The 27,718-nt window shown below is 37.0% G+C and overlaps 2 protein-coding genes and 1 pseudogene across 2 annotated transcripts; 2 read left to right on the plus strand and 1 right to left on the minus strand.

Annotated features, from left to right (window-relative positions):
* Nucleotides 1-202: 202 nt before the first annotated feature.
* LOC119047436 (olfactory receptor 11H6) lies at nucleotides 203-1,144 on the plus strand. Its single transcript, XM_037142876.2, has one exon. The coding sequence runs from the start codon at nucleotides 203-205 to the stop codon at nucleotides 1,142-1,144; it is 942 nt and encodes a 313-aa protein (XP_036998771.2).
* A 1,934-nt stretch (nucleotides 1,145-3,078) lies between these two features.
* LOC119047412 (nucleolin-like) lies at nucleotides 3,079-5,042 on the minus strand (annotated as a pseudogene).
* A 15,837-nt stretch (nucleotides 5,043-20,879) lies between these two features.
* On the plus strand, nucleotides 20,880-21,942 carry LOC128625800 (olfactory receptor 11G2). The gene has a single exon (XM_053654897.1). The coding sequence runs from the start codon at nucleotides 20,935-20,937 to the stop codon at nucleotides 21,940-21,942; it is 1,008 nt and encodes a 335-aa protein (XP_053510872.1). The 5' UTR covers nucleotides 20,880-20,934.
* The last annotated feature ends 5,776 nt before the right edge of the window (nucleotides 21,943-27,718 follow it).

Genomic DNA, 27,718 nt, shown 5'->3' on the forward strand with positions numbered 1-27,718 from the left:
AGTTTAAAAATAAATAGTTACATATTAAAAAGTATACTCACAACTATATTGTTGGAGCACTCAATCAAAAATAGAAATCACTAGTCTAGACCCCCTTCCCCTATGAGCAGGAACATGTGCTCACTCTCCTGGGGAGGAATCAGGAGGCATAATTCCCTTTGTATATGTAATTTCTACTACAATCCTTACAGGGTGGAAGAAAATGACCTCAGAGGCCAGTAATATTTCTCACACTGTGAGTGAATTCATCCTCTTGGGATTCCCTTGCCACTGGGAAATACAGATCTTTCTCTTCTCCATATTCTTTGTGACTTACATCCTGACCCTCCTTGGGAATATGGCCATTGTGTGCGCAGTGCGCTGGGACCACCGGCTCCACACCCCAATGTACATTCTGCTGGCTAACTTCTCCTTCCTGGAGATCTGCTATGTCAACTCTGATGTCCCCAACATGCTGGCCAACTTCCTCTCCCAAACCAAAACCATCTCCTTTGCTCAGTGCCTCCTCCAGTTGTATTTCTTCTTCTCACTGGGCACAACTGAATGCTTATTTCTCTCCATCATGGCCTATGACCGGTTCCTGGCCATCTGCCGCCCCCTGCACTACCCCACTGTCATGACTATTAAATTCTGCAGCATTCTGGTCATCTTTTGCTGGGTGTACGGTTTCCTTTGGTTTCTGATCCCAGTGATACGTGTTACCCAGCTACCATTTTGTGGTCCGAATGTGATTGATGACTTTTTGTGTGATCTGGGTCCTCTGTTGGACCTGGCTTCAGCCTGTGTTCCAATTCCAGGGACTGTTCTCATGTGTGGCACCATGAGCTCCCTCCTCATCTTTGCCACCTTTTTCTACATTATTGGCTCCTATACCCTGGTGCTGAGGGCTGTAATACAGGTGCCCTCAGTTGCTGGCCGGAAGAAGGCTTTCTCCACCTGCTCCTCACACCTGGCTGTTGTGTTTTTATTCTACGGTTCTGTCATGATGACATATGTGAGTCCAGGGACAGGGCAAGCAGAGAGTATGCAGAAATTCACAACTTTGTTCTACTCAGTTTTGACCCCTTTTTTCAACCCCATGATCTACAGCCTTCGGAATAAAGAAATGAAGGAAGCCCTGAAGAAAGTTCTAAGAGGTTCCTAAAACTGGTCTGTTATTTAGTGAGTTATTCCCAGATGAGTTGAGACTGTGAGTCTCCTGTCGGTGAACAGTTAAGAAACTAGAAAGCAGATGTGAACTTTTTGAAGGAACCATTTCAAAATCCTAAATGCCAGGATATTAATGAAGTCTTTCCTTAGGTGGAATTAATTTCTTCTTACGTAGCACATTACTTGTACTTTTATTTAACATATCCTTCCTTTTTTCTTGTATATGGTTAGCTTTTCACAAATCTATTTCCACATGCCTTCCCATTCTTATCAGACTGTAAAGTTTTTAAGAGCAGAAACTATGCTTTATTAGTTGTTTATTTTCTATTTATTTATTATCTATTTATTATTTATTATTCCAGAACCCAACACAGTAATTGGCACAAAAATGTCAATAATATTAATTTAAATTAAAAATATATTGTTCATATATTCTCACTAGAGTTTATCACTCCTGACCTTCAGGAAAATATATAAAGAAGCTATGCAAACTCTGTAACAATGTGTATTTTATATGTCCTATGGGTGACATAAAAACAACTTTCTTAGAAAAATGTGAGATTGACCTGAACTTGTTGCACCAATCATTAAATAAATGATAAACAAATCAATGGCAAAGTCTCACCAGGTGAAAGTTAATGTCTAAGAAGCTACCTGACTCCTACCCTTCACCAACCCCTTTGTGTAATAATGTAAGTAATTTATTTCATTTTCTTCTTACTGACCACTTTTGTACTATTGCACATTTTAAAACATATTATATAAGCTTTATCACTGAAAAATGTGGTTTGGGGATTTTTAGCCAGGCATCAGTCAGAGCTTTTATTTTTTTATTGAAAAATATTTTCTTTCCCAGTCAGGGCACATACGGGGGTTGCAGGCTGGTTCCCTGCAGGCAAGTTCCCAGCAGGGGACCCACGAAAGGCAACCATACATCGATGTTTCTCTCCCTCTCTCCTTCCCTCCCCCTCTAAAGATAAATAAATAAAAATAAAATCTTTTAAAAAAGGAAAAATATTTTCTTTATTTTTTAATTTTTCAATTATATAGTTTATATTCAATATTATTTTGTATTCATTTCAGGTGTATAGCATAGTGGTTATACAATCAAATACTTCACAAAGTAATCATACTAGGGGGCCTTTAGAAGACAGGATCTCAGGCCTGTTGATGCAGAATCTGCATTTTATTTCAGTGAACTATTATGCACATTAAAGTTGTAAAACTGCTGATTACAGTAATCACAAGCACATGTAGGATTTTCTTACTTTCTTTTTTCCTCTTCTTCTTTCTTTCTTTTTTATTATTTTGGTCATCAGGTTTAGGGCTTTTAATTTGTCCCAAAGCCGCTGAAGTAAATTCATGATAAAATATTCCACTTTCCTTTATAGCCCCCCAACAGACACACACACACACAATTTGTAGAAAAAATGGTTTTGTATATGGGAAGAAACAATATAAATTCAAAACTTACAGATAAGGGCTCAAAACTCACAGATAGAGCTAAATTCAAAACTTAGCTCTATCACTCATCTTTAAAAGGCTTATGTGAATATCCAGTCAAAACCAACAAGGTGTCTTCCTTGAAATGTTACCTATATATATTTCCAAGTAGACCACAGGATTATATACTGTCTTGAAATATTCTTAGAAGGCTCTGTCATTGATCAGGTAACAGAGAAAAAACCCCAGAGTCCTTTTTTTCAAATGAAAGAAAGACAGGAATAGCAGGAACTATTTAGATGTGGCTGGCGTGGCTCAGTGAGTGCTGGCCTGTGAATCAATTCGATTCCCAGTGTAAGGCAATTCCTGGGTTGTAGACCAGGTCGCCAGTAGTGGGGCGCACAAGAGGCAACCACACATTGATATTTCTCTCCCTCCTTTTCCCTTCAATAAATAAATAAATAAAATCTTTTTTTAAAAAAGAAACTATTCAAACTCCTTTTTCTTTCCTCGTGGTTTGTGGTATCTTCCTCCTCTGCCTCCTCGGAAGTCTCCTCAACCTCCCAAACCTCCCCAGCCTCTGTCACCAAATCTACCTTGGCTTCCTTTGCCCCATCTTGGCCTCCAGAGCCACCTGTGCCTCCACCATAAGCCCCAAAGACACCTTCACCCTTAGGCTTGGCCCAGTCTAAAGTAACTTTGTTTCCACTGTAGATCAATTTCACCATCATCCATGGCCTACTTGGAGACTTTGGCATCTTCTTTGTTGTCAAAGTCTGCAAAACAAATCCCTTTGGAAGACCCAGTCTCCCAGTCAGTGACTGCCCCAACAGGGCCATCAAATGATTCTTCCATAGTTTCCTAAGACAGACCTTTGATGGAGTTTTGGATGGCTGCCTTCTTGCATTAGGTGATGCCCTCAATCCTTGCAATTCCAGCCTAATACTGTATCCTTGATTTCTCTTTTATTATAGGAATTTAGATGTGCCATTTTTGGTTGTGGGCACTTTGATAAAAATTATCTTCTCAAATACTTCATGAAGAGTTTCTTCTGTTGCACTGTCAGGAGAGGTTGCTTAAAACCAGAGATTTTGATTCACCACTCCAAGTGCTATTTTTCCACAACTAATCTTGATTTTGACCTCTCTCTCCAGTGTAGTACAATGAAACGAATCATTTCTGTTTTCTGTTTTCTTCCAAGGTTTTTTTTTTTCTGTTTCAGCTTCTGTCTTATTCCATGTAAGCAATCCGTTTTCTCTTTCCATCCTTGCCCACTAAACTGATCTCCATAACATCTTCAAACACTTCTTTTAATTTGTCTGTAGTAAGTTTACAAGGCAGATTTTCAACCAAAAGTGTTCTTGCATCTCAATCTTTCTTACTGTCTTTTCCCTTTGGTTTTTCTAGTTTAATTTCATTGCCAGACTTTAGTGAGTTTTTTCAATTCTTCAGCAATTAAAAATTCACATAGCCAAACTTCCTAGACACACCAGTTCTGAGATACACAAAAGCAAGATTGTTTTTAACAAAAAAGGTCACTGACACTCACTTTTAATACAGGAGCAGATTTCTTAAACTTCGGATTTTCAAAGAGATTGAAAGCGGGGGTTGGTTCTGTGGTTTCCACTTTCTGTTTCTTGACTTCAGGAGCAGATTTCTGTTTGGCCATGTTTTTTCTTTCATTTTCCATGTGCTTCCTTGATGGTTCCTCATCCTCTTCATTCTCCTACTCATCATCATCTTTCTCTTCCTCATCATACTCTTCTCCACCATCTTCTTTGTCCTCCTCTTCATCCTCATCCTCTTTGTCTTCATCCTCAGCTGTTCCCTTGGCTTTCACAGGAACAGCTTTTGAGAAGATTTCTTGCCTTTGTCTGATGTAATCTCCATAGGTTCTTCTTCAAAGTCATCTTCTTCATCATCATCTTCACCTTCCTTATCATCTTCATCATCTACAGCAGGAGCAACAACAGCAGCTCTCATCACTGCTGGCTCAAATTGACCCTCATCTTCTTCCTCATCTTCCTTATCATCCTCATCACTGTTTTCCTTTTTAGCATTCTCACTATTCTTTGCTCCCTTGGCTGGGGTTGCTACCAATGCTTTGATGGTGTGCCTCCCTTCTTGCCAGGTGTGGCTACTGCTCTGGCTGGTGTAATTGCTGCTTTTTTGTCAAGAGCTGGCATAGCTGCTGCTTTTTTGTCAGGGTTGAAAACTGCTTTCTTGGCTAGTGTGGCAACTACAACCTTTTTTGTTGGAGAAACCATCACCTTCTTTGCTGGAGTTGTGGTAACCTTCTTGCCTTTTTTCTGAGGAATGATAACCTCTTCTCCACTGCTTTCACATTCTTCTGACATTTCTTCATCTTCACTATCTTCTTCTACTTCCTTTGGAGGAAGGGTCATTTTCTTGGGGTCACCTTGATATTTACTAGCCATTGTGAGCTTCATGGTGATGCCAGCTTATGATGGCAGAGTGTGTGGCAAGTGAGTGTCACAGATGTCCCAAAGGAACTGAACAACATCAATGGAAGCAGCTGGTCCATGTGTAGAATTTTCTATTGATAGCTACTTCAACCTGAACAGTGGTTCTCAACTAATTGACTTGGAATTGAAGGTGGGGCCTAAGCACAGGTATTTTGAAATGCTCTCATGAGATTGTAATACATAGGGGAGGTTGGGAACCACCATACTCAAATTTAGGAATTTCTAAACTCTACAATAACACAGAAGAGACTAACTACACCAGCATTCCTTTTCTTTTCAAAAGCCATATTGGTGCAAATTAACTAAATTGAATATTACATAGCAATAACATATTATAATGCAAGTAAGTACAATGATGATTGTTTTACTAAAAAAAATATCCAAGATAAGTAACTCCCTTTTTAATGTTTTTCACATTCTTATTTTTGGGAGATTATGCATATTAAAAAGAAAGTATGAGAACTCTCCTGGCTTTATATTAGCCCTTGGAGCAACCCAGAATAACAATATTTCTTTCCTGTTTTCAAAGAGACTGCAAACCACTGATAGAAATACACATTTCTAAGATTTTTGTTTGTTTTGTAACACTTGATTGAAATATAGTTTGTATATCATAAAATTCACCATTTTAAAAGTGAATAATTTCATGGGGTTTTTGTTGTTGTTGTTGTTGTTTATGGACATAGTGGTACAACCATCACCACTAACAAATTTTAGAATATTTCAATCACTCTGAAAGAAATCCCATGCCCATTAGCATTCATTCCCTATTAGCCTCTCACTTCAGCTTCTGGCAACTACTTACCTACTTTCTGTTCCCATGTATTTTGCATATTCTGTACATTTCTTATGAATGGAATCACAAAATGTATGTTTTTTTGTGGCTGACTATTTTCACTTGGCATAATGTTCATCCATGAAAAATTCATCTGTCCACATTGCAGCATGTGTGAGTATGTACTTTATTCCTTAAGTTGCCCAATAATATCCCATTGTATGGATATACCACATTTGTTCATGCTTCCATTCATTTATGAACATTTCTATTGTCTTGAATTTTTTCTTTCTATAAGCCATACTTTCCTGTTCCTTTGCATGTCTCATTTTTTTTCACTTAAAACTAGATATTTTAAATAATGTGGCAATTTTGAAAATCAAATCCCTCCCCCCATGCTTTTCAGCTTTTGTTGTTATTTTTGTTTCTTATTATTGCTATTGTTGTTGTTGAGACTGCTATTTTTCTTTTTTTAAGCATTTTTTAAATTTAATTATTGTTCAAGTATAGTTTTCTGTCTTTTACTCCCATCCCAGCCCATGTTTTTTCTTTAATGGCTCTTTCAAACTAATTCTATGAAGTCTCTACCACCTGTTATGTGTGGTTACTGAAGTTTCTCCTTGGTTGGCTTAGTTGTCAGATCATGATTGCACAGAGATTTCCTTACATGCCTTTCACAAATATGTTATCCACTCTTTGCTGAGGGGCTCTGTGTTAGGACATGGCTTCAGTACTTCATCAGTTTATAACTCTGCCTTTGTCTTCATTTTCTACATGTGCAGGGCCTCAGGTACAGCTGTAGGTAAACATTGGGGCCTTCTTAAGTCTTCTTTGGAAATGTGGACAGCCCTATACATGTATGTGTCCTTCTGGATCCCCAGAAATATTTCAAAGATCACTATGAACATCTCATTTCCCAGAGCTTCCTTTTAAGTTTCTTTTTTTAAATAATAGTTCAACTCTTTATTATTCGAGGAACTGACATACTTTTTTCCAAAGGGGCTGCACCAATTTACATTCCTATCAACAGTGCACAAAGGTTTCCTTCCCTCCACATCCTGAAAAATACTTATCTCTTGTTCTTTTGGCAATAGTCATTCTAACAGGTGTGAGGTGATACTCTGTGATTCTGATTTGCATTTCCCTGATATTAGTGATGTTGAGCATCTTTTCATGTGCTTATTGATCATTTGTGTACCTTCTCTGGAGAAATATATATTCAAGTCATGTACCCATTTTTTAATCAGGTTGTTTATTATTTTTTGGACTGTTAGCTTCATATTCATTTTTTATTTAATTACTGTTCAAGTACGGTTTTCCTTTTAAGTTTCTTGTCCAGCTTCCCATTTGTCCCAACTGACATCACTACTTCAGGCAGCTGACATGTTAAATAACTGTTGTTGACTGTTAGCAACAATATGCTGGGAACAGGGCTTTTCCCACTGAACAAGCTTGGATTCAGGCCAAATAACAAGTCCTGATCATAAGGCTTTTCTAAGGAGTTGTAAAACAGGGCAAATAGTGAGTTCTCTGGAGATGGGGCTTTTTGAAGAGCTCCAAACCCAGCCTTCTCTCTCCAGTGACTACTGGTCTACTGGTCTTCACAGACAACATTGTTGCAAGGCTGCTGGGTTTTGAGGCTAATGGGGAACTAGTGAGAAGGGGATGGGAATAAGATCATTTAGGATGCCACAAACCTCATTTTTCTTACCAAGATTCAGCTGAAATGTTTCTCAAATTGTTGAAAACCTTTAATTAATTTCCAAAGTTCTAAAAGTAGCTAATTTTAATAATGTATGACAGATTTCTTCATTTCTTTTTGCAGGAGTGAGTTTTGGAGACCCTCATTCTTCCACTCTAAAAATCCTAAACTTTTAACCTCTTATAATACAATAATATAAATTATAACTTGAAGTTATATAGTGGGATTGTGTGAACAATATTAGAGAAGCAGAGTTATAGTCAGATCTGCCTGGAAGGGTAAGATATAAAGAGTAATACAAAGAGAATGCCACTTGAGTTGAGCCATGAAAGATGAGTAAAAGATATGTGGACACAGATACTAGGAGAATAGTCCATAGAAAGTCATAAAACATAGAATCAATTCCATAATAATATTGGCAGAAAATAAATTTAGAGCACTTAGAGTTCTACAATATCAGTCAGAATAGAATGTCAACTAAGTGACCAGAGGACTGTGATTCCTCTCTCTTGATCTCTTTAATTTAGAGGATCCTTTAATTTTTTTTGTTTTTTAAATATATTTTATTGACTATGCTATTACAGTTTTCTCATTTTTTCTCCTCTTTATTCCCCTCTACTCTGTACCCACCTCCCACCATCATTTCCCCACCTTAGTTCATGTCCATGGGTCATACATATAAGTTCTTTGGCTTCCCCATTTCTTATACTATTCTTAACCTCCCCTGTCTATTTTCTACCTACCATTTAAGCTTCTTAGTCCCTGTAGCTTTTCCCCCATTCTCCTCCTCTTATTCAACAGAGTATTGGAAGTGTTAGCCGGAACAATTAGACAAGAAAAAGAAATTAAAACACTCAAATTTGAAGGAAAGAAGTAAAACTCTATTTGTTGCAGATGACATGATTTTATTTTTAAAAAAAAACACTAAATATTCCACAAAGAAAAACCTGTTAGAACTTAAAAAACTATTTCAGTAAGGTTATGAGATACAAAATCAATATGCAAAAATCAGTTATGTTTTTATACACTAACAACAAACTACCCACAAAAAGGAAATTACCAAAAAGAAAAAATTACAAATACAATTTCACTTGCAATAGCACCAAAAATTAAAATGTATAGAAGTAAATTGAACAGAGGAAATGATGACCTAGTGATAAAAAGAAATTGAATAAGAGGTAAATGAAAATATATTCTGTTTTGATGGTTTGAAAGAATTTATATTATTAAAATGTCTATAGCATCCTAAAGCGATCTGTCTAAAGCAAGCTATAGATTCAATACAATTCTAATCCAATTTCAAATGGCATTTTTTACAAAAATAGAAAAAATCTCTTAAAATTTGTGTTAAATCAAAGACCCTGAACAGTAAAAACAGTCTTGAGGGGAAAAAAGAACAAAACTGGAAGCATCACACATACTATAAAGCTGGAGCAATCAACAGTGTGGCAGTAGCTGAGAAACAGAAACATAGACCAATGTAATATAATCAGAAACCCAGATAAAAACCCATACATATATAGTGACTAATCTTGACAAAGAAGCAAAGAATACACAGTGAAGAAAGGATAGTCCCTTCAATAAATGAGGTTGAAAAAAACTGAATATCCACATGCAAAAGAATAAAAATGGAATGATATCTTACATCAAAATTAACTCAATATGAATTGAGGACTTAAATGTAAGACCTGAAACTATAAAATTCCTAGAAGAAAACATAGGGGAAATTGGTTTGGCAACAATTTTTTACATATGACACCAAAAACACAAGCAACAAAGGCAAAAAAAGTGGCTCTGCATCAAACTAAAAAATTTCTGTAGAACAAAGCAAACAACAAGCAAAATGAAAGGCAACCTATGCAATGGGAGAATATTTGCAAACCATCTATATAATAAGGGGTCAATATCCAAAATATGTAAAGAACCCCTATAATTCAATAGCAAAAATAAATAACCTTATTAAAAATGGGCAAAGGAACTGGAAAGGTATTTTTCCAAATATTCAAATGACCAACAGATACAGAAAAAAGTGGTCATTATCACTAATCCTCATGGAAATGCAAATCAAAACCACAATGAGATATTGCCTCTCGGATGATAAAATAACTTTTGTTTAAAAAAAAGAGAGAGAGTGAGATAACAAATGCTAATGAGATTGTGAAGAAGCATTATTTACAACAGCCAAGACATGGAAATAACCTATGTGCCCATCAATGAATAAATGGATGACAAAGTTGTGGAGTATATGTGCAATGAAGTTATTACTTAGTTGTAAAAAAATGAAATCTTGGGCAAGCTAATTTTATTTGTTCATTTGTTTGTTTTTGTTATCCAATACACATGCTTTGTTCAGATTTAGCCCATTGTCTTACTTATGTTCTGTAGTAAGAATATTTCATGGATAGCATCCAATCCAGGATCACTTGTATTTCAGTTGTCATGTCTCTTTAGCCTTCCTTCATTTGAATCAGTCTTAGTCTTTCTTTGTCCTCTCAACTTTGACATTTGAAAAGGTGGGGCCAGTTATTTTGTAGAATGCCCTTCAATTTGGGATTGTCTGATATTTCATTAGATTCAGGTTGTACATATGTAGCAGGAATACGCCTGAAGTAATGCTGTGTTCTTCTCATTGATCCTGTCAGGTGGGAGGTGATTGGGACTTGTTCCCATTTTGGTGATGTTAACTTCAATCACCAACTTTTAGACATGTCTTCCAAGTTTCTCTAATGCAAAGTTACTATTTTCCCTTTTGTAATTAACAACTAACCTCTGGGGAGATTATTTGAAATTTTATCCTTATAGTACATTGGTGGTCCTTGCCTGAGTCAAATTACTATAATGATTGCCAGATAGTGATTTAAATTCTATCATTTCTTCCACATTTATTAGTTAACAGTTTACCATAACAGTCTTTCCTTCTTCCTTATTTATTTACTTCTGTTAATATGGACACCTGGATTCTGATTTTATTCAATGGGCTATAATATATTCATTACTTATTTTTATACCAGGATTGCCCCAGATTTGGCCAATGGGAACTCCTTTAGGCTGACTTCTAAACATGTCATTCTTTGACTAAATTATTACTTACAGCACAAGATGGTCCAGGCTTAACTCTTCCAGCCCCAGGCCTGGACTTGGCCATTTTGCTAATGACCCCTCTTTCTTTCTAGTGAGAATTGACATTTGAACCCAAGGTCTGGAAACTAGATGTGTTAATAGATACTGAATTGTCATTGCTCATGTTCTTTCAGTGGACAGACTGGGGAAATTAGCCATTTCACATTATTTCTGCCCATCATAATTTTATATTTGTAGCTTCTTTCCCTCACTTTGAAATGCCTGGTTCCTAGTGAAATCAATATATTTACTCCTTTATTACATGCTACAATACACATAAACTTGCTTCAGAATTACTACATCCATACCACTATTAATAACAAACCTACTAACTTATAAAAGTTTTCTTTGTAATTCTCTTTGTTTTTTTGTTTTGTTTTGTTTTGTTTTATCTTCAGACTGAGAGGGGTGAAAGTACTGTAGCTAAAATTTACTTGGGTTCTTTTCCACTTTTTTTAATATGGTTTTTACCTATTTGGCATATAGTTAAGTTTGTTTCTGTTTTTTTTTTCCAACTTTGAAGTTAAAAAAGTCCTTGTTCATTTAACTTTTGGTATTTTAATTATAATGTGTCTTGGTGTGGACTTCTTTGACTTCATCTTATTTAAGATTTTCTGTACTTCCTGGTCCTGGATATCTGTTTTCTTCACCAGATTGGGCAAGTTGGCTTTTTAAATTTATTTTATTTTTTATTTTAGAAAAAGGGAAAGGGAGGGATAAAGAGAGGGAGAGAAACATTGATGTGAGAGAGAAACATTGATTGGTTGCCTTCCATATGTGCCCTAACCAGGGACCAAAATTGTAACACAGGCATGTGCCCTGACTGGGAATTGAACGAATGACTTTTCAGTTTTCAGGGCAATGTTCAACCCACTGAGCAACACTGTCTGGGGCTGGGGAAGTTTTTAACCATTATTTCTTTAAGTAGGTTTCCAATCTTTCTCTCTCTCTCTTTCTCTTTCTCTCTCTCTCCCTCTCTCTCTCTTTCTGGTACCCCTATGATGTAAATGTTGGTATGCTCAATATTGTCCAAGAGGTCCTTTAAACTATCCTCATTTTTTAATGCTCTTTTCTTTGTGATATTCCAATTGGGTATTTTTTTGCTACCTTGTCTTCCAAATCATCAATTCAGTCCTCTGCTTCATCTAATATGATGTTGATTCCCTCTAATGTACTCTTCATTTCAGTTATTATATTCTTCATTTCTAACTGGTCCCTTTTTATGTTTTCTTTTTCTTTTTTTATGTTTCCTATCTCATTGCTGAAGTTCTCACTGAGTTCATCTATGCTTCTCCCCAATTCATTGAGCATCCTTATGCCAGTGCTTTGAATTCTTTATCTGATAGACTGCTTGTTTCTGTTTTGCTTAGATCTTTCTCTGGGTTTTTGTCAGACTTGTCTTTCATGTGTGACATACTTCTCTGCCTCCTCATTTTGGCAGTCTCTCTGTGTTTGTTTCTATGAATTAGGCAAATGAGTGGCCTTGCATATGAGCTACTCCTTTGTAGACTACATATGCTAGTTCTCTTTGGTGGGCCAGGTGAAGCTGAAGCAGGTGTGGGTCCCAGGGTCAAGCCTTACCAGAGCCTGGAGCTATAACTGGAGTGAAGAGGGGACAAGGGCAAGCTTCACTGGGACCATATTGATAGACCAGTTGGAATTGTAGCTGGAGTGGGCTCAGGCCTTGGGTAGTCCTAGTGGCAAGCCACACCAGGACCTGGAACTGAAGCTGGATTTGATGTGAGCTGTAGGGATTTCCAGAATTAAGCCACTAGGCCTGTAGCTGAAGCTGGTATGAGAAGAATAAAGTTATAAGTGGCTTTAAATAAAACTAGCAGTCACTCATTTTATCCAAGAATGGAGGATATTTGGTATTTTATGGGTGGCACAGTGACTTTGTGTGTGCATGTGTGTGTGTAGATAAAAGTATAAAGTAACCTTAAAATATATGCATACATGTGTATTACTACTGGATTGATGAGTGAAATAAGTATTGCTGCATCCTTTGTTTACAGGACACAGAATGTAATTTTTCCATGAATTGATCCCAGAGATGCATGGAACTTCATGTTTCCATACCTGTTTGGAAATTCCTGTAGATGTGTCAGGCCACTTCTGGTGTTTTCCATGTTGTCTGGGATGCTAGCATTATCCCAGAGATTAGTCCCTTCACCACTGAGGCCCTGCTAAAACTTCCTAGGCCTCCATCTACCCCACATCCTCAGGCTGTCTTTGCTCCTGCTAAGAGCCTCTGACTGCCATATGAACCCAAATTGGTAGCTGGGCTGGGTGGAGAAAAGGCTTTGTGTTGTCCTGAAAACAGCACATGCTGGTTATCAGAAAACAGCATGTTGTGCCATGCTTTGGCTTCATGGACAGCTCCTTTTCTCTCTCAGGGCTTCGGTTTTCCCATCTGTTCAATGGGTGATTCATGATTTTTAAGATGTATGTGAAAGGTTGTTATGCTACAGAATACCTTCTTTAAAGAAAATCTGTCTACAATCCATGTATAAAGTATATCAAGGTTAAGCAGTCCTGACTGAAGAGGGCGGACAAAGAAGGTGGAGATGGGATAAATAAATAAAGCTTTATTTTGTCTAATTTTATCCTGGGCTCAGACTAACCTTTTTTTATTTTATTGAATTTATTTGGGTGACATTGTTTAATAAAATCACATAGATTTCAGAGGTACAATTCTATAACACATCATCTGTATATTGTATTGTATGTTCACCAGCCCAAGTCAAGTCTCCTTCTATCTGTTTATCCCACCTTTACCTTCGTCTACCCCCCCACCCCCCTTTCTCTCTGAGAATCACCATACAGTTGTCTGGGTCTATAAGGTTTTTTGGCTTTTGTTGTATATGTGTGTATGTTGCTTAGTCTGTTCACCTTTTTCACCCACTTCTGCAACTCTCAACCCAACCCAGGCCTCTGACAACTGACAGTTGGTTTCAGACTAACCTTGACTGAGTTTTTATTTTGTGAAATTATGTCCAATAACAGAATAGCATGACCTAGCTTGAGAGTGTCAGACCAGCTTTTAATAACTTTGAGGTCTAGTTTAGTGAATATGAGATCAGTTATGGATGTCTTGAGCTGCTTTTATCCCCTTCGGGTTTGTAAAATGCTTCATTGGCTATGTGGTAAGCACACTTAGAGGAGTTAGAAAGACTTACTGGTATATTAATTCAGCAAACAATCAATCAATGATTTGTTAATATTTCATTTTACCTGTGAGAGGTTTCAAACAAAGAAAAGATGTTATTTCAACTTGTCTAGGAAAAAACCAACAACAGAAATTAAGGCAGGCCCCAAGGAAATGAATAACAAGCATAGAGATGTCTCTTGACACTGTTTCATTTAGAGGCCACAAACGAGTCCTCAAGGATCAGGAACACCAGGGCTTACTTCCTGACAGGCTCTGCTCATAACCCCTCCATCCTTCAGCAAAGGCAATCAAGATCTTTATCACATCTATTTCCACCTCTTTTCTCCTCACTGATCATTGCCAAGAAGACTACCTCTATGAAAATAAGAGAAAAACTTGATAAGTCTCGCTTTAGAATTTCCCTTGCTGACCAGGTAAGAAGGTTATGTAGTGCTTAGAAACGTAAAAAAAAATGTAATCTACTAGTTTTATCCACAGTTCTCTTTAAATTTGCCGTGGCCATTTGTTGTTTGTTGCTTTGTTTATGATAGCCATCCTGACCGGTGTAAAGTGGTATCTCATTGTGATTTTAATTTGCATCTCTCTGATGGCTAGCAATATTGAGCATCTCTTCATGTGTCTCTGGATATTCTGTATATCCTCCTTGAAGAAGTGTCTGTTCAAGTCCTTTTCCCATTTTTTAATTGGGTTAAATGTCTTCTTAGAGTTGAGTCATGTAAGTTCTTTGTATATTTTGGAGATTAAACCTTTGTCTGAGGTATCGTTGGCAAATATGTTTTCCCATACACTTGGTTGTCTTGCTAATTTAATACTGTTTTCTTTAGCCACGCAGAGGTTGTGGGGAAAAGGGGCCCTTAGTTCACTGTTGGTGGGATTGCAGAATGGTACAACCATTATGGAAAACAGTATGGAATTTTCTCAGAAAAATAAAAATCGACCTGCCTTTTGACCCAGCAATTACACTGCTAGGATTATATCCTAAGAATCCTGAAACAGCAATTTCAAAGAATCTATGCACCACAATGTTCATAGCAGCACAATTTACAATAGCCAAGAGTTGGAAGCAACCTAGGTGCCCATCAGTAAATGAATGGATCCAAAAATTGTGGTACATATACACAATAGAATTCTATGCAGCAGAGAGAAAGAAGGAGCTCCTACCCTTTGCAACAACATGGATGGAACTGGAAAGCATTATGCTGAGTGAAATAGGCCAGGTGTTGAAAGACAAATACCATATGATCTCACCTTTAACAGGAAGCTAAACAACAAAACAAACAAGCAAGCAGAATAAAAACAAAGACACTGAAATAGAGAACAAGGGGACAGTGACCAGAGGGGAGAGGGAAGAGAATTTAAGGGGGAAAAAGGGGAGGGATTTGGAGAAGCAAATATGAAGGACACAGGGATGAGAACTGAGGGGAGTAGAAATGAGAGGGAGGTGGGAGCACAGGGTGGGGGGGCTGGGATGGGAGAAACAGGCAAAAAACTGTACTTGAAAAATAACTAAATAAAATTATTGAGGAAAAAAATTTGCGTGGCCATACTCACCCAACCAATATTTCTTAAGCAATGATCAAACAAGGGACTTCCACAGACATTTGTCTCAGTCAGTAATCTTTACAACACCCCTTTAATGAAGGCATAATTATGCCCATTTTATAACTTAGAAAACTGAGTGTTAATTTTCTATGACTGTCAAAAATCTCTTGACTATAAATTCAATGCTTCTTCAATTATACCCAGCTGCCTACCACTCTTCCCAATCTAGAAAATTATTCTTACTTTTAAGTATTTTCCAGAAAGAGATTTCCCAGTCACACATGTGGCACTGAAACTATACCTACCAACTAATGGGAAAAATTGAGTTGTTATGAGACATCTCTGGACTGGCTATGGAGAGAGGGCTGATAAATGGACATACCATGATCTCTACTGTACTGAGCATTGAGAAAAAATTAAAATAGGGAATATCTTCCTCACATTGACGTGGCCTGGTTCACTCAGATATTGTCTTTCTAAATTTTTCTGGAGTTGGCTGATTTAACAACTAAACCATAAAAGAGTGATTATTGTTAATTAAACTTAGTCCAGGCAGCCTAGGTACATAAACACAGATGCCGTTGTAAAGTTGTGCACAGTGCCTTCTGCAGCTGATGCAAGATGACTCAACCAGACTTTCTTTTTTCCCTTTTTTTTGACAGCTCCACCATAGACTTGTGGCCAGTAAACATCATAGATTCTTTGGTTCAGTGGAGCTAAGTAATGAAAGGTGAGTAACAATACAGTCTGGTTAAATATGTAATACTGAGCATAAAATGGTGATGGCCATTCCTGTTTTCTAGAACAGCTTCCTGTTTTCTTAAATAGGTTTATAAGACTTTGTGACAAAACTATTCTCAGAGGGAATGGTTTAACCCAAAACTCTAACATGATTGGTTTTTTCTTTTATTTATTTATTTATTTATTTAATTGTTGTTCAAATACAGTTTTCTGTCTTTTACTCCCATTCCAGCCCACCCCCCACAGTGCTCCCCACTTCCCTCCCATTTCCGCCCCCCTTAGTTTTTGTCCATGTGTCCTTTATACTACTTCCTGTAAATCTCCCTTTTCCTCTGAAATTCCCTCCCCTCAACCCTCCTGTCACTGTCAGCCTGTTCTCTGTCTTAGGTTATATTTTGCTTGCTTGTTTGTTTTGTTGTTTATGTTCCTGTTAAAGGTGAGATCATATGGTATTTGTCTTACACCGCCTGGCTTGTTTCACACAGCATAATGCTTTCCAGTTCCATCCATGCTGTTGCATACTCTGCTGCTATGTAGAAATTAAAGTACAGGAACAAGTAGAAGCAAGGAGCTCTGTTAGGATGCTGCTACAGAAGTCCAAAGAAGAAAGGATAATAATTTGAACTTGGGAGATGAAAATGAAGACAAACAAGGGCATTACATGAGTCATGTCTTAGAAACAGAAGCAGCTTGCTGATGAGTTAGATGTAAGATTTAAAAGAAAGTAACAGATGTAACATTAAAATAGACAAGCAATAAAAATAAGTCCTTGAATTTTAACTAAATGATTCGAAGTGCTAAAAATATTTTGAGATGATGGACAAAGTGATGGTCACACAAAATAACCTTTTAGAAACATCCTGCAGAAAACTTTGGTTAAAGATGCCCCAACCACAATTAGTAACAAATCATTTTGACCAATTGAAAACTGAGTGACTTTCCTCTGAGTTGGTATTTATTATCCTAAACCTATATGCCTGAATGGACTTTTTTAACATCATGGAATTTAAAGTTCATAAGTGACCTTCACATGTTATAGCAAATTTTCTTTTTAGTCACTCTTACACTTCATTAGCAGTTGGGATAGTCTCATGGCCCCAACATTTAATAACAGCCCCATTGAAAGAATGGGGCATTTGGGAAATGGGAAAAGAAAGGACATATTTGGTATCTGAAACTTAATGTCAGCCCCTAATCACACATCCTTAAAATCCAAGCAGAAAATTCATTTAGAAAATGTAAGTTTACGGTACGAGAACCAGAACCTGTTTAATTCTACAGCTCAGGCATTGAAAGACCCAATGAAATTCTATGCAGGAAAAGAAGGAGCTCCTACCCTTTGCAACAGCTTGAATGGAACTGGAAAGCATTATGCTGAGTGAAATAGGCCAGGGGTTGAAAGACAAATACCATATGATCTCACCTTTAACAGGAAGCTAAACAACAAAACAAACAAGCAAGTAAAATAAAAACAATGACACTAAAATAGAGAACAGGGGGACAGCAACCAGAGGGGAGAGGGGAGGGAATTTCACGGGGAAAGGGGAAGTATTTACAGGAACTAGTATAAAGGACACATGGACAACAACTAAAGGGCGTGGAAAAGGGAGGGAGGTGGGGAGCACGGGGGGAGGGGCTGGGATGGGTGTAAAAAACAGAATACTGTACTTGAAAAATAAAAAAATAAAAAAATTTTTAATTAAATAAATGACCCAAGGTAATATAAGTTAAGACATAAACTAGCAGGATCTTGGGAAAATTTATGGCCAAATGAGTCCCTCATGACATAGATATATAAAGATCAAAAACTAGATCTGGCTCAGAGAGGTAAGCTTTTGTTCACATTTTATAAGTTCCAATATATTGATCAGTTTGCTAGTCCCCTGTCACATAACTTCTTGCTCTGAAACAAATAAACAAACAAACAAACAAAGCCATTATAATCAACTATCTTTCCCCTGACACCTTCTGCCATTTACCTAAGGAGGTCTTACTATTTTTGAATGTTCCAAAGAAACCATTGGCATATTTCTTGAATAACTATACCAACTCTTGAGAATAATTTATTATTGATTAATTAATGCTATATTCCAGATAATGAAAAACAGATTATTTTTCATGTTTCCATGCATGCCCTATTTACAGAGGCTATAATAACCAAAACCAAGGTCTGGATGCAGATTTATTCAACAAAGTTTGAGTTTTTTCTAACTCAGAAAAACATAAGGCCATTGTGCAAACATATAACTATCCAGTCATTCAGCTTTGAGATGCTCCCAAGAAGTGATTGGAAGAGAGAGCAAAAAATTTTTAAGTTTTCTCTCCTTTACAAGTTTTCTGCTACATAAATCTTAACATTAGATCCCTGACATTAGGTTTCACAGTTTACATGGAAATTGCAGTGTCAGATTCCCAACCCAAACAATTGCAGACCTATTTTCATAACACCAGATTAATGCTGATCCTGCCCCTCAGCTATATCTACCCTGGATGTCTGGGGAGCCGTATTGACAGAAGTGAGTGACAGCTATTTCCTACAATTAATTTTGATGTTTTTCTCCTGAAATTTATAGATTGCCCTTCGGAACAGAAATGAGTTAGTTAACCACCTCAAAAGAGAAAAATGATTCCAATAATCCCAAGGGCCCCAGTCAGTTTTGTCCACAAATAACTATGTTGGTGTAACATCTTTCTGAGAACTAAAAACACTGCTTTTATTCATTCATTTTATGAATATTTATTAAAAGCTGTCTAAGTGCAAAACATCATGCTAATTCCCAATCACTTCTGGTAAAGTCACTTCTCACAAACTGATTGTGAGCCTATGACAAAGTTCTATTTGAAATTTGCTATGTAGGAAAATGTTCCAGAGTGAGCCACTTCAAGGAATTCTCTCTTGCAAGAGGCATATAGGAAAAGTAGGAGGTACAATAAATAAATGCTTTGTTTAAATCATAAGGCTGACCACAGGACTCAAAGCACACAGGTTGCTTCCAGAACTTGGCTATTGTAAATTGTGCTGCTATGCCCATCAGTAAACGAGCGGGTCAAAAAACTATGGCACATTTATACAGTGGAATATTACACAGCAGGAAGAAAGAAGGAGCTCCTACACTTCCCAACAGTGTGGAAGGGTCAGGGGAGCATTATGCTAAGTGAAATAAGCCATAGGGTGAAAGACAAATACCATGTGATCTCACTTATAAGTAGAACCTAATCAACAAAACAAACACACAAGCACAATATAACCGGAGACATTGAAATTAAGAACAATCTAACAGTAACCAGAGGGGAGGTGGGAAAGGATAATGGGAGACAAGTGGGGAAGGGATTTCAGAAACAGCTATAAAGAACACATGGACAAAACCAAGTAGGGTGGAATCAGGGGAGGGAGGTGGGGATGGCCTGGGGTGGGGAGGGAGTTGTGGTGTGGGGACAAAATGCAGACCACTATATTTGAACAACAATAAAATAATAAAAAAAGAAAAAGAAGGAAATTTTGTGAAAACCAATGAGAGTCAAAAAAAAAAAAAACCCAAAGACTAAAAACACATAAAAGATGGATGATGAACTGCCTGGTAGCTGTAATTTGCATTACACATTAAAATGTTCTCCTAAGCCAAGTATGGGGACAGTTTTCTTTATCACTTCCAGAACACTCTTTCTTGAGAACAGTTAGGATATAATCACCTACCCTGAAAAAGAAAAAAGTACTACCAAGCACAAAATTACCCAGTCTGCTATTACCAGGAGGAAAAAAGAGAGAATGGGAATCTGTTAAAATGCAGCCTCTGTGTCATTCCCCAGGCTCTGGTAAATACACAACTCAATATTAGAAAAAGGATGTTTTTAAAGCTAACACAAAATAATGTTTTAAAAATAAATAATCACCTTGAACATAAAAGAGAAAAGGATGTTAGCAGTCAGACTTCTCATATACTGTCAGTGCCTGTGTCAATAGAGCAATGATTACAGAAAAGTTTAGCTTACTCTACTAAAATTGAAGATACACGTACCCTATGATCCAGCCTACAAAGATGTATGCGTGTGTGGACCATGAAAAGTGAATTATGTGTTTGTGGTAACCTTCCTCCAAACCAGAAATAACCAAAATATTCATCTATAGAATAATAATTAAATAAGTGGTTGTTTATTCATAAAATGTAAAAGTATAGAGCAGTAAAAGTTGACAAAATACAACATGAATTGACAACAAAATTGACAGATACAACATGAATTTCACAAACCTACTGTTTAGCAAAAGAAGCTATCCAAAAGTACTATATATAACATGATTTCATTTATGTAAAGTACAAAAACAAGCAAAACTAAACACTTTTGTTTAGGAATGCATACTTAGTTATTAAAATAAAGATAAACAATGAAGTAGTTACCAAAAGGAAAGGAGAATATCAGCAATTAGAGAAACAGAGAAGCAGAGGATAGTGATTGGAATGAACCATGAAGAGCGATCTGAGGAGTATTCAATTTCTTGACATCAGTGGTAATTACTGTGGAATTTTATTTATAATGATGTAATAAGTTGTATATTTATATATTAAACATGTTTCCATATATCTCACAATAAGGAAACATCTTTGTTTATCTGTTTTTATTCATTGACTTCCAGTGTTTTTACATTCTAACAACTAAGCCAGACAGTATTTCAGGTTTAGACAAAATAGTACTATTAATATATGTATTTATTACATTCCCTATGATACTTTCAATACATACCTGGGTCCCCATCTATAGATACACAATCATTCCATGACTTTATGGTCTTTTTACAGATCAGAGACCCATGAAAATCTTCAACAACTCCAGCACCATCACTGGCTTCATCCTCCTGGGCTTCCCTTGCCCCAGGGAGGAGCAGGTTCTCCTCTTTGTGCTCTTCTCTGTTGTCTACCTCCTGACCCTCATGGGCAATGGTTCTATCGTCTGTGCTGTGCGCTGGGATCAGAGACTCCACACCCCCATGTATATCCTGCTTGCCAACTTCTCCTTCCTAGAGATCTGCTATGTCACCTCCACTGTCCCCAACATGTTGGCCAACATTCTCTCTGACACCAAAGTCATCTCCTTCTCTGGGTGCTTTCTTCAGTTCTACTTTTTCTTCTCCTTTGGTTCTACAGAATGCTTTTTCTTGGCTATTATGGCATTTGATCGATACCTAGCCATCTGCCGGCCTCTACACTATCCAACCATAATGACTGGACATCTCTGCACCAATCTTGTGGTCAGCTGCTGGGTGCTTGGATTCCTGTGGTTCTTGATCCCTATCATCATCATCTCCCAAATGTCCTTCTGTGGCTCCAGAATCATTGACCACTTCCTGTGTGATCCAGGTCCTCTGTTGACCCTCACCTGTACCAGAATGCCTGTGATAGAGTTAACTAGTTCCACCTTAAGTTCTCTGCTTTTATTTATTCCATTTCTTTGTATCATGGTGTTCTATGCTCTGGTTATACAAGCTGTGTTGAGGGTTCCTACAACAACTGGACGAAGAAAAGCTTTCTCTACCTGTGGGTCCCATCTGGCTGTGGTTTCTCTTTTCTATGGCTCGGTGATGGTCATGTATGTGAGTCCAACATCCGAACATAAAGCTGGAACGCATAAGATAGTTACTTTGTTTTATTCTGTAGTTACTCCACTCATTAACCCTGTAATATACAGTCTGAGGAACAAAGATATGAAAGATGCTGTAAAGAAATTATTGGGGCTCTGCACAGTGTGGCTCAGTTGTTTGGAGCATCTTTCTGTAACCAGAGGGTTGCAGATTTCATTCCCTGTCAGGGGACATACCTAGGTATCGGATTTGGTCCCCAGTCCAGGTATGTACAGCAGGCAACCAATTGATGTTTCTCTCTCACACTGATGTTTCTCTCTCTCCTTCCTCTCTGAAAGCAATGAAAGAGTGTCCTTGGGTGAGGAAAAAAATTTACTGGGGACATAAGAGTCATTATTTAAAACATTTTGGAGTAACCCTGGCTGTATGTTTCAGTTGGTTGGGACATTTTCCTATACACCAAAGGATTAGGGTTCGATTCCTGCTCTGGGAACATACTTAGGTTGCAGGTTTGATCCCCAGTAGGGCTAATGTATGGGAGACAACCAATCAATGTTTCTCTCTCTCTCTCAAATTAATAAACATATCCTCATATGAGAATTAAAACTAATAACAATAAATTAAAAGATTTTGAGGAACATAATCTGTCTTTAATTTCTTTGATAAAAAACTAACTGACATTACTCACAAAATTGTTCACATTGTTTTTGAACTTCATTCACCACAGCGTTTTTTTTATTCCCTAGAATTTATCAGGCTATAATGAGATTTCAAAGATGTACTCCATCTCCCTAATCTTACCAATGATAAAACTATACATAGATTGAAAAACCGAGTTGAGTTTGTTGGGGAAATATAATTAAAAACAAATCTCCTGCCAGCCCTCCACTCCCTGCAAAACAAACAAACAAACAAACAAACAAACAAAACACACCTCTCCACAAAGGTAGAAAACAATAAAATAGTTTTATTATTGAATAAACATGAAAGCAATGGAAAACATACATCACAGGCAATCCACTAAGAAATGGCAAAGACGGAAAGAAATCTAATCCTTTTATAATACATAGCCAAGCAAATACAATCTATTGTCTCAAGGTAACCTGTAACTGATCCTCAAAAAGACTTAATAGTATCATCCTAGTAACCAGGATGGTTACTAGGATTCACCTGGTAACCAGAATGGCTATCTGTGTCTTCTAACTGACTCATGCAAAGAAAAAATAAACACATCTGTACCAACAGGGGTGGTTTCGCAACTGGAAGTTAAGCCACCAAAGTTAGGCTCCTACCCTCCCACAGAAACTGGGAGACTTGGGTGCTATCTAACTTGATGAATACATTTCAGAGACTTCCCAGGTTCTTAACAAAGACATTCTTGAATCATAAAGCTGGCAGAGGCATATTTAGATTTAGAAAGATTTACAAGCATTTCAAACACAGAAAAAACTTAATTACAATTTTTTATTTTAATTTTTTATTTCATTGTTGTTCAAGTCATTGTCTCCATTTCCCCCACCACATCCCTTGCCCCACCCATCCCATCTCCCACCCTTAATCCTACCCCCTTTGTTTTGTCCATGTGTCTTTTATACATGCTCCTTAACAACTCTTCTTCTTTTTCCCCATTATCCCTCTCTTGCCTCCCCTCTGGTTACTGTCAGTTTGTTCTTTATTTCAATGTCTTTGGTTATACTTTGCTTGCTCATTTTTTTTGTTAATTAGGTTCCACTTATAAGTCAGATCATATGGTATTTGTCTTTCACCATCTGGCTTATTTCAACTTAACATAATGCTCCCCAGACCCTTCCATGCTGTTGGAAAGGGTAGGAGCTCCTTCTTTCTTCCTGCTGTGTAGTATTTCATTGTGTAAAGTTCATTAAAAATTTTCTTAAGTTTAAGAGTTCGAATATGACTGAGAACTAGTAGAGGTTAGAAAAGGTGTTTTTTCATCCTTTGAAATGAAACTGTGCTGTGTTGCCTTATACTGAAAATGTAATATTGACCTCTGAGGCAATTTATTCATAATAAAACACTGAAACTGGAAACAAATTTCCTTAAGTAAATGTTCTAAAAAAGGGTGGGAGAGGGGAAATTCTCTCCCTATTTTCAACAGGTGTAGTTATTTGTCTTTTTTTATTTGCATTTGCCCTTACAAATTACACAAGCTTATAACCCTAGGGAAAAAAACCTGAAAGTTTTCTACGGCCCTTAACAATAATAATTTGTCTTTACTCTTTTAGTTGAGCTTCTACTACTGCCCTTGAGAACTCCTGTCATGGTAGCATTAGTTATAAACAAAAACACATAATATAGAGACACATAATATAGATACATATCTTCAGATCAATAAGAAAAACAGCAACAGTACTATTGAGAAGGTGCTGAATATCTGAAAAAATAAACAGAAAAAGTGTTAAATATCTGAAAGGACATTCTATTTAATTCAGAATAAGAGAAAACAAAGAAAACCATAACAAATATACTGCTTGCCCCTGAAAATTAATATAGATCAAAACTGTGAAAAACAGCAATCTCATTTTTTGCTAGTAGAGCATAAATTGGTAAAACATTTATGGAGAGCATTTTGCCAGAAACTATCAAAATTTAAAGAGCATTCCTTTTGCCTCAGCAATTCCACTCCTAGAGATCTGAGTAGTATTATCACACATAAGAATAATGGCATATGTACAAGACTATTAATTACTATTTCTAATAGCAATAGATTAAAACAATCTAAATTCCATTAAGTAAGGACTGATTAGGCAAATTATTGTATATACATGAATTGGAAGATACTGTATAACTGTTAAAAATGAAGATCTGTACATGTTTGTTGATATTGAAAACATCCTCAAAGTGTGTTAGAAATGAAAAGCTAAATAAAAGGGATCTGTATCTTGGGCTAGCTTTCATATGCAGAAAAAAATATATAGATATGTATATACTTATGTCCATAAATATATTTTATGCTTCTTGAAGAAGAAAAAACTAGTAACTGTATGCTTTTGAGAAAGAGAATTAGGTGAATAAAAACAGAGGGAAGGAGACATTTTCACTTTATATGCCCTCATATTTTTAAATTTTCATCCTATATGCATGTATTGTAGTTGAACATACATTTAAACAAAATTTAATGTTTACATTAAAAGTAAATTTAGATTTTATGATCTGCCTTGGAGGAAAAGGCTTTTCAGCCCAGCACTCACCATAAAGGTAGAAAGAAAATTATGTTTTCTCTTTTGCAGTTTCTAGTGACTAGGATAAATGCTGCTTGGACACCCCATCACACCAGAGCCTGTGAATGGAATCCAAAGAAACAGTCAGGAGCTGGCAAAGGCTCTTAATGAAAGGTCTTAGGTGAATCTCGTATTCTTGTGTTCCAAGTCCAGTGTTCATAATAGGACCAATAACCAAACAACTAGACTTAGTGAAATCTTGGCTTCCAACTTTCTCGCCAGGGACTGAGCTTTAAAAAAACAAATCCTCAGAAAGATCCAAGGTAGTAGAGAAGTAAGCGGAAGCTCCTCCCAGGACCAATCTGGAATTACAACTAAATTGTGGATAAATAATCTTGAATAACTGACAGAACACTAGCTGGAGGGAAGCCTTATAACCATGGACAGACAGAAGAAACCACTTCACCACAACATGACTGTGACTTGGGCTCCAGAAAAGAAAGGATAGAGTGGACTAGAGATGCTTGATGAGAGTATGGGGTTGTGGCTCTCTTCAGAGAACTAAAAGAACAGCCACCAATATCCCTGTGATGTGTCATTCCCCATAGTGCCAAAACCATCCCTCTCAGACAGACAAGTCATCTCCAAGTGACATCAACTGGAAGGGAAGCAAGATCCCCACCTGCACAAATCACTCTGCTCCACCCTGTGAAGCTTAAGCTGGCCTGCTGATTACAGCTTGATTAGCTTAACAACAAGTTAAATGACTGATTACTTTAGCAACTAAGGAAGAATATGCAAATAAGCAGCCAAAATGGAAAGACAAAGAAACAGACCCCAAGTGAAAGAATAAGAAAATTCCCCAGAAGAACTAGAAGAAATGGACACAGCAATTTAGCAGATAGAGAGTTTGCAGTAATGATTACAAGGATACTCAAAAGCATAAAAAAGACATAGAAACCATAAAAAAGGACCAGTTAGAAATAGAGAAAGCAATATCTGAAACAAATAATACACAGAAAGAAATAAACAGTAGGTTAGATGAATCAGAGGATAGAATCAGTGTTTTGGAAGACAAGGTAGAAAAAGACACCCAGGCAGAGCAGCAAAACAGAATTTCTTAAAAAATGAAGAGAACTTAAGAAGCATTTTAGACAACAAGAAGTGTGACAAAATCTGCATCATGGGAATAACATCAAGAGAAGCAAGCAAACAAGGGATAGAGATACTATTTGAAGAAATAATGACTACAAACTTTCCTAATCTGGTGAAGGAAAACGTTGCACAAGTCCAGGAGGCTCAGAGAGTCCCAAACAAGTTGGACCCAAAGACCCTACATGGAGGCACATCACAATGAAGATGACCAGGCTTAAGGACAAGGAGATAATCATAAAGGCTGCAAGAGAAAAGCAGGAAGTTACATACAAAGGAGTACCAACAAGACTGGCATCTGATTAACCCACAGAAACATTTTAGGCCAGAAAGCAGTGGCATAAAATATATAAGGTGATGAAAAGCAAGGACCTATAACAAAGGCTACTTTACCCAGCAAGACTATCACTTAAAATCAAAGGAAAAATAAAGAGCTTCCCAGACAAGAAAAAGCTAAAGGAGTTTGTTAACACCATACCAGTAATTCAACAAATGTCAAAAGGCTTTCTTTAAGAAGAAGAAAAAGAAAAAGAGAGAGAAAAAAAACAAACAGAGAACAAAAGTCTAACAATAAAATGTTATTACATAAGTATCTATCTATAATAACCTTAAATGTAAAAGCTTTAAATGCTCCAGCCAAAGATATAGGGTAGCTGAATGAGTAAGAAAACAAGACCCATATATTTGTTGCCTTCAAGAGACCTATCTCAGTTTGATAGATACATACAGACTAAAAATAAAGAGATGAAAAAAATATTTCATACATGGAAAAGGAAAAAAAGCTAATGCAGCAGTACTTATATCTGACAAAAGACTTTAAAACCAAGGCTATAGTTACAGACAAAGAAAAATACTAAATAATGATAAAGAAAACAATCCAACAAGAGGATATAACCCTAGTAAACACTTATGCACCCAACATAGGAACACCTAAATATGTCAAATGAATCATTTTTTCTATTGTTAAAGTACAGTTGTCACCATTTTCTTCCCACCATTCCCTCAAATCCCAGCCATCCCCACCTCCCACTTTCAATCCTACCCCCTATGAATTTGTCCATGTGTCCTTTACACATGTTCCTTGACAACACTTCCACCTTTTACCTCATTATCCCCTCTTCTCCCCTCTGGTTACTGTCAGATTGTTCTTCATTTCAATGTCTCTGGTTATATTTTATTTCTTGTTTGTTTTGTTCATTAGGATTCACTTATAGGAGAGATCACATGGTATTGGTTTTTCACCATCTGGCTTATTTCACTTAGCACAATGCTCTCCAGATCCATCCATGTTGTTACAAAGGGTAGGAGTTCCTTCTTTCTTTCTGCTGCATAGAATTCCATTGTGTAAATGTACCATCGTTGTTTCATCAACTCATTCATTTTTTTTAAAGATTTTATTTATTTATCATTGGGGGAAGGGAAGGAGAGAGGGAGAGGAACATCAATGTATGGTTGCCTCTTGTGCATCCCCTGCTGGGAACTGGCCTGCAGGGAACCAGCCTGCAACCCAGGTATGTGTCCTGACTGGGAATTGAACCGCAATTGTCTGGTTCGCAGGCCTGTGCTCAATCCACTGAGCTACACCAGCCAGGGCTCAGATCCACTCATTTATTGATGGGCACTCAGATTGCTTCCACACTTGGATATCATAAATTGTGCTGCTATGAACATTAGGGTACATAGGT

Source organism: Artibeus jamaicensis, unplaced genomic scaffold (assembly GCF_021234435.1).
Source record: "Artibeus jamaicensis isolate MK-2021 breed Jamaican fruit bat unplaced genomic scaffold, CSHL_Jam_final contig_888, whole genome shotgun sequence".
Lineage (NCBI taxonomy): Eukaryota > Metazoa > Chordata > Mammalia > Chiroptera > Phyllostomidae > Artibeus > Artibeus jamaicensis.

Coding starts and splice junctions, on each gene's coding strand:
- LOC119047436 (XM_037142876.2), top strand. CDS start 203: ATGACCTCAGAGGCCAGTAATATTTCTCACACTGTGAGTGAATTCATC.
- LOC128625800 (XM_053654897.1), top strand. CDS start 20,935: ATGAAAATCTTCAACAACTCCAGCACCATCACTGGCTTCATCCTCCTG.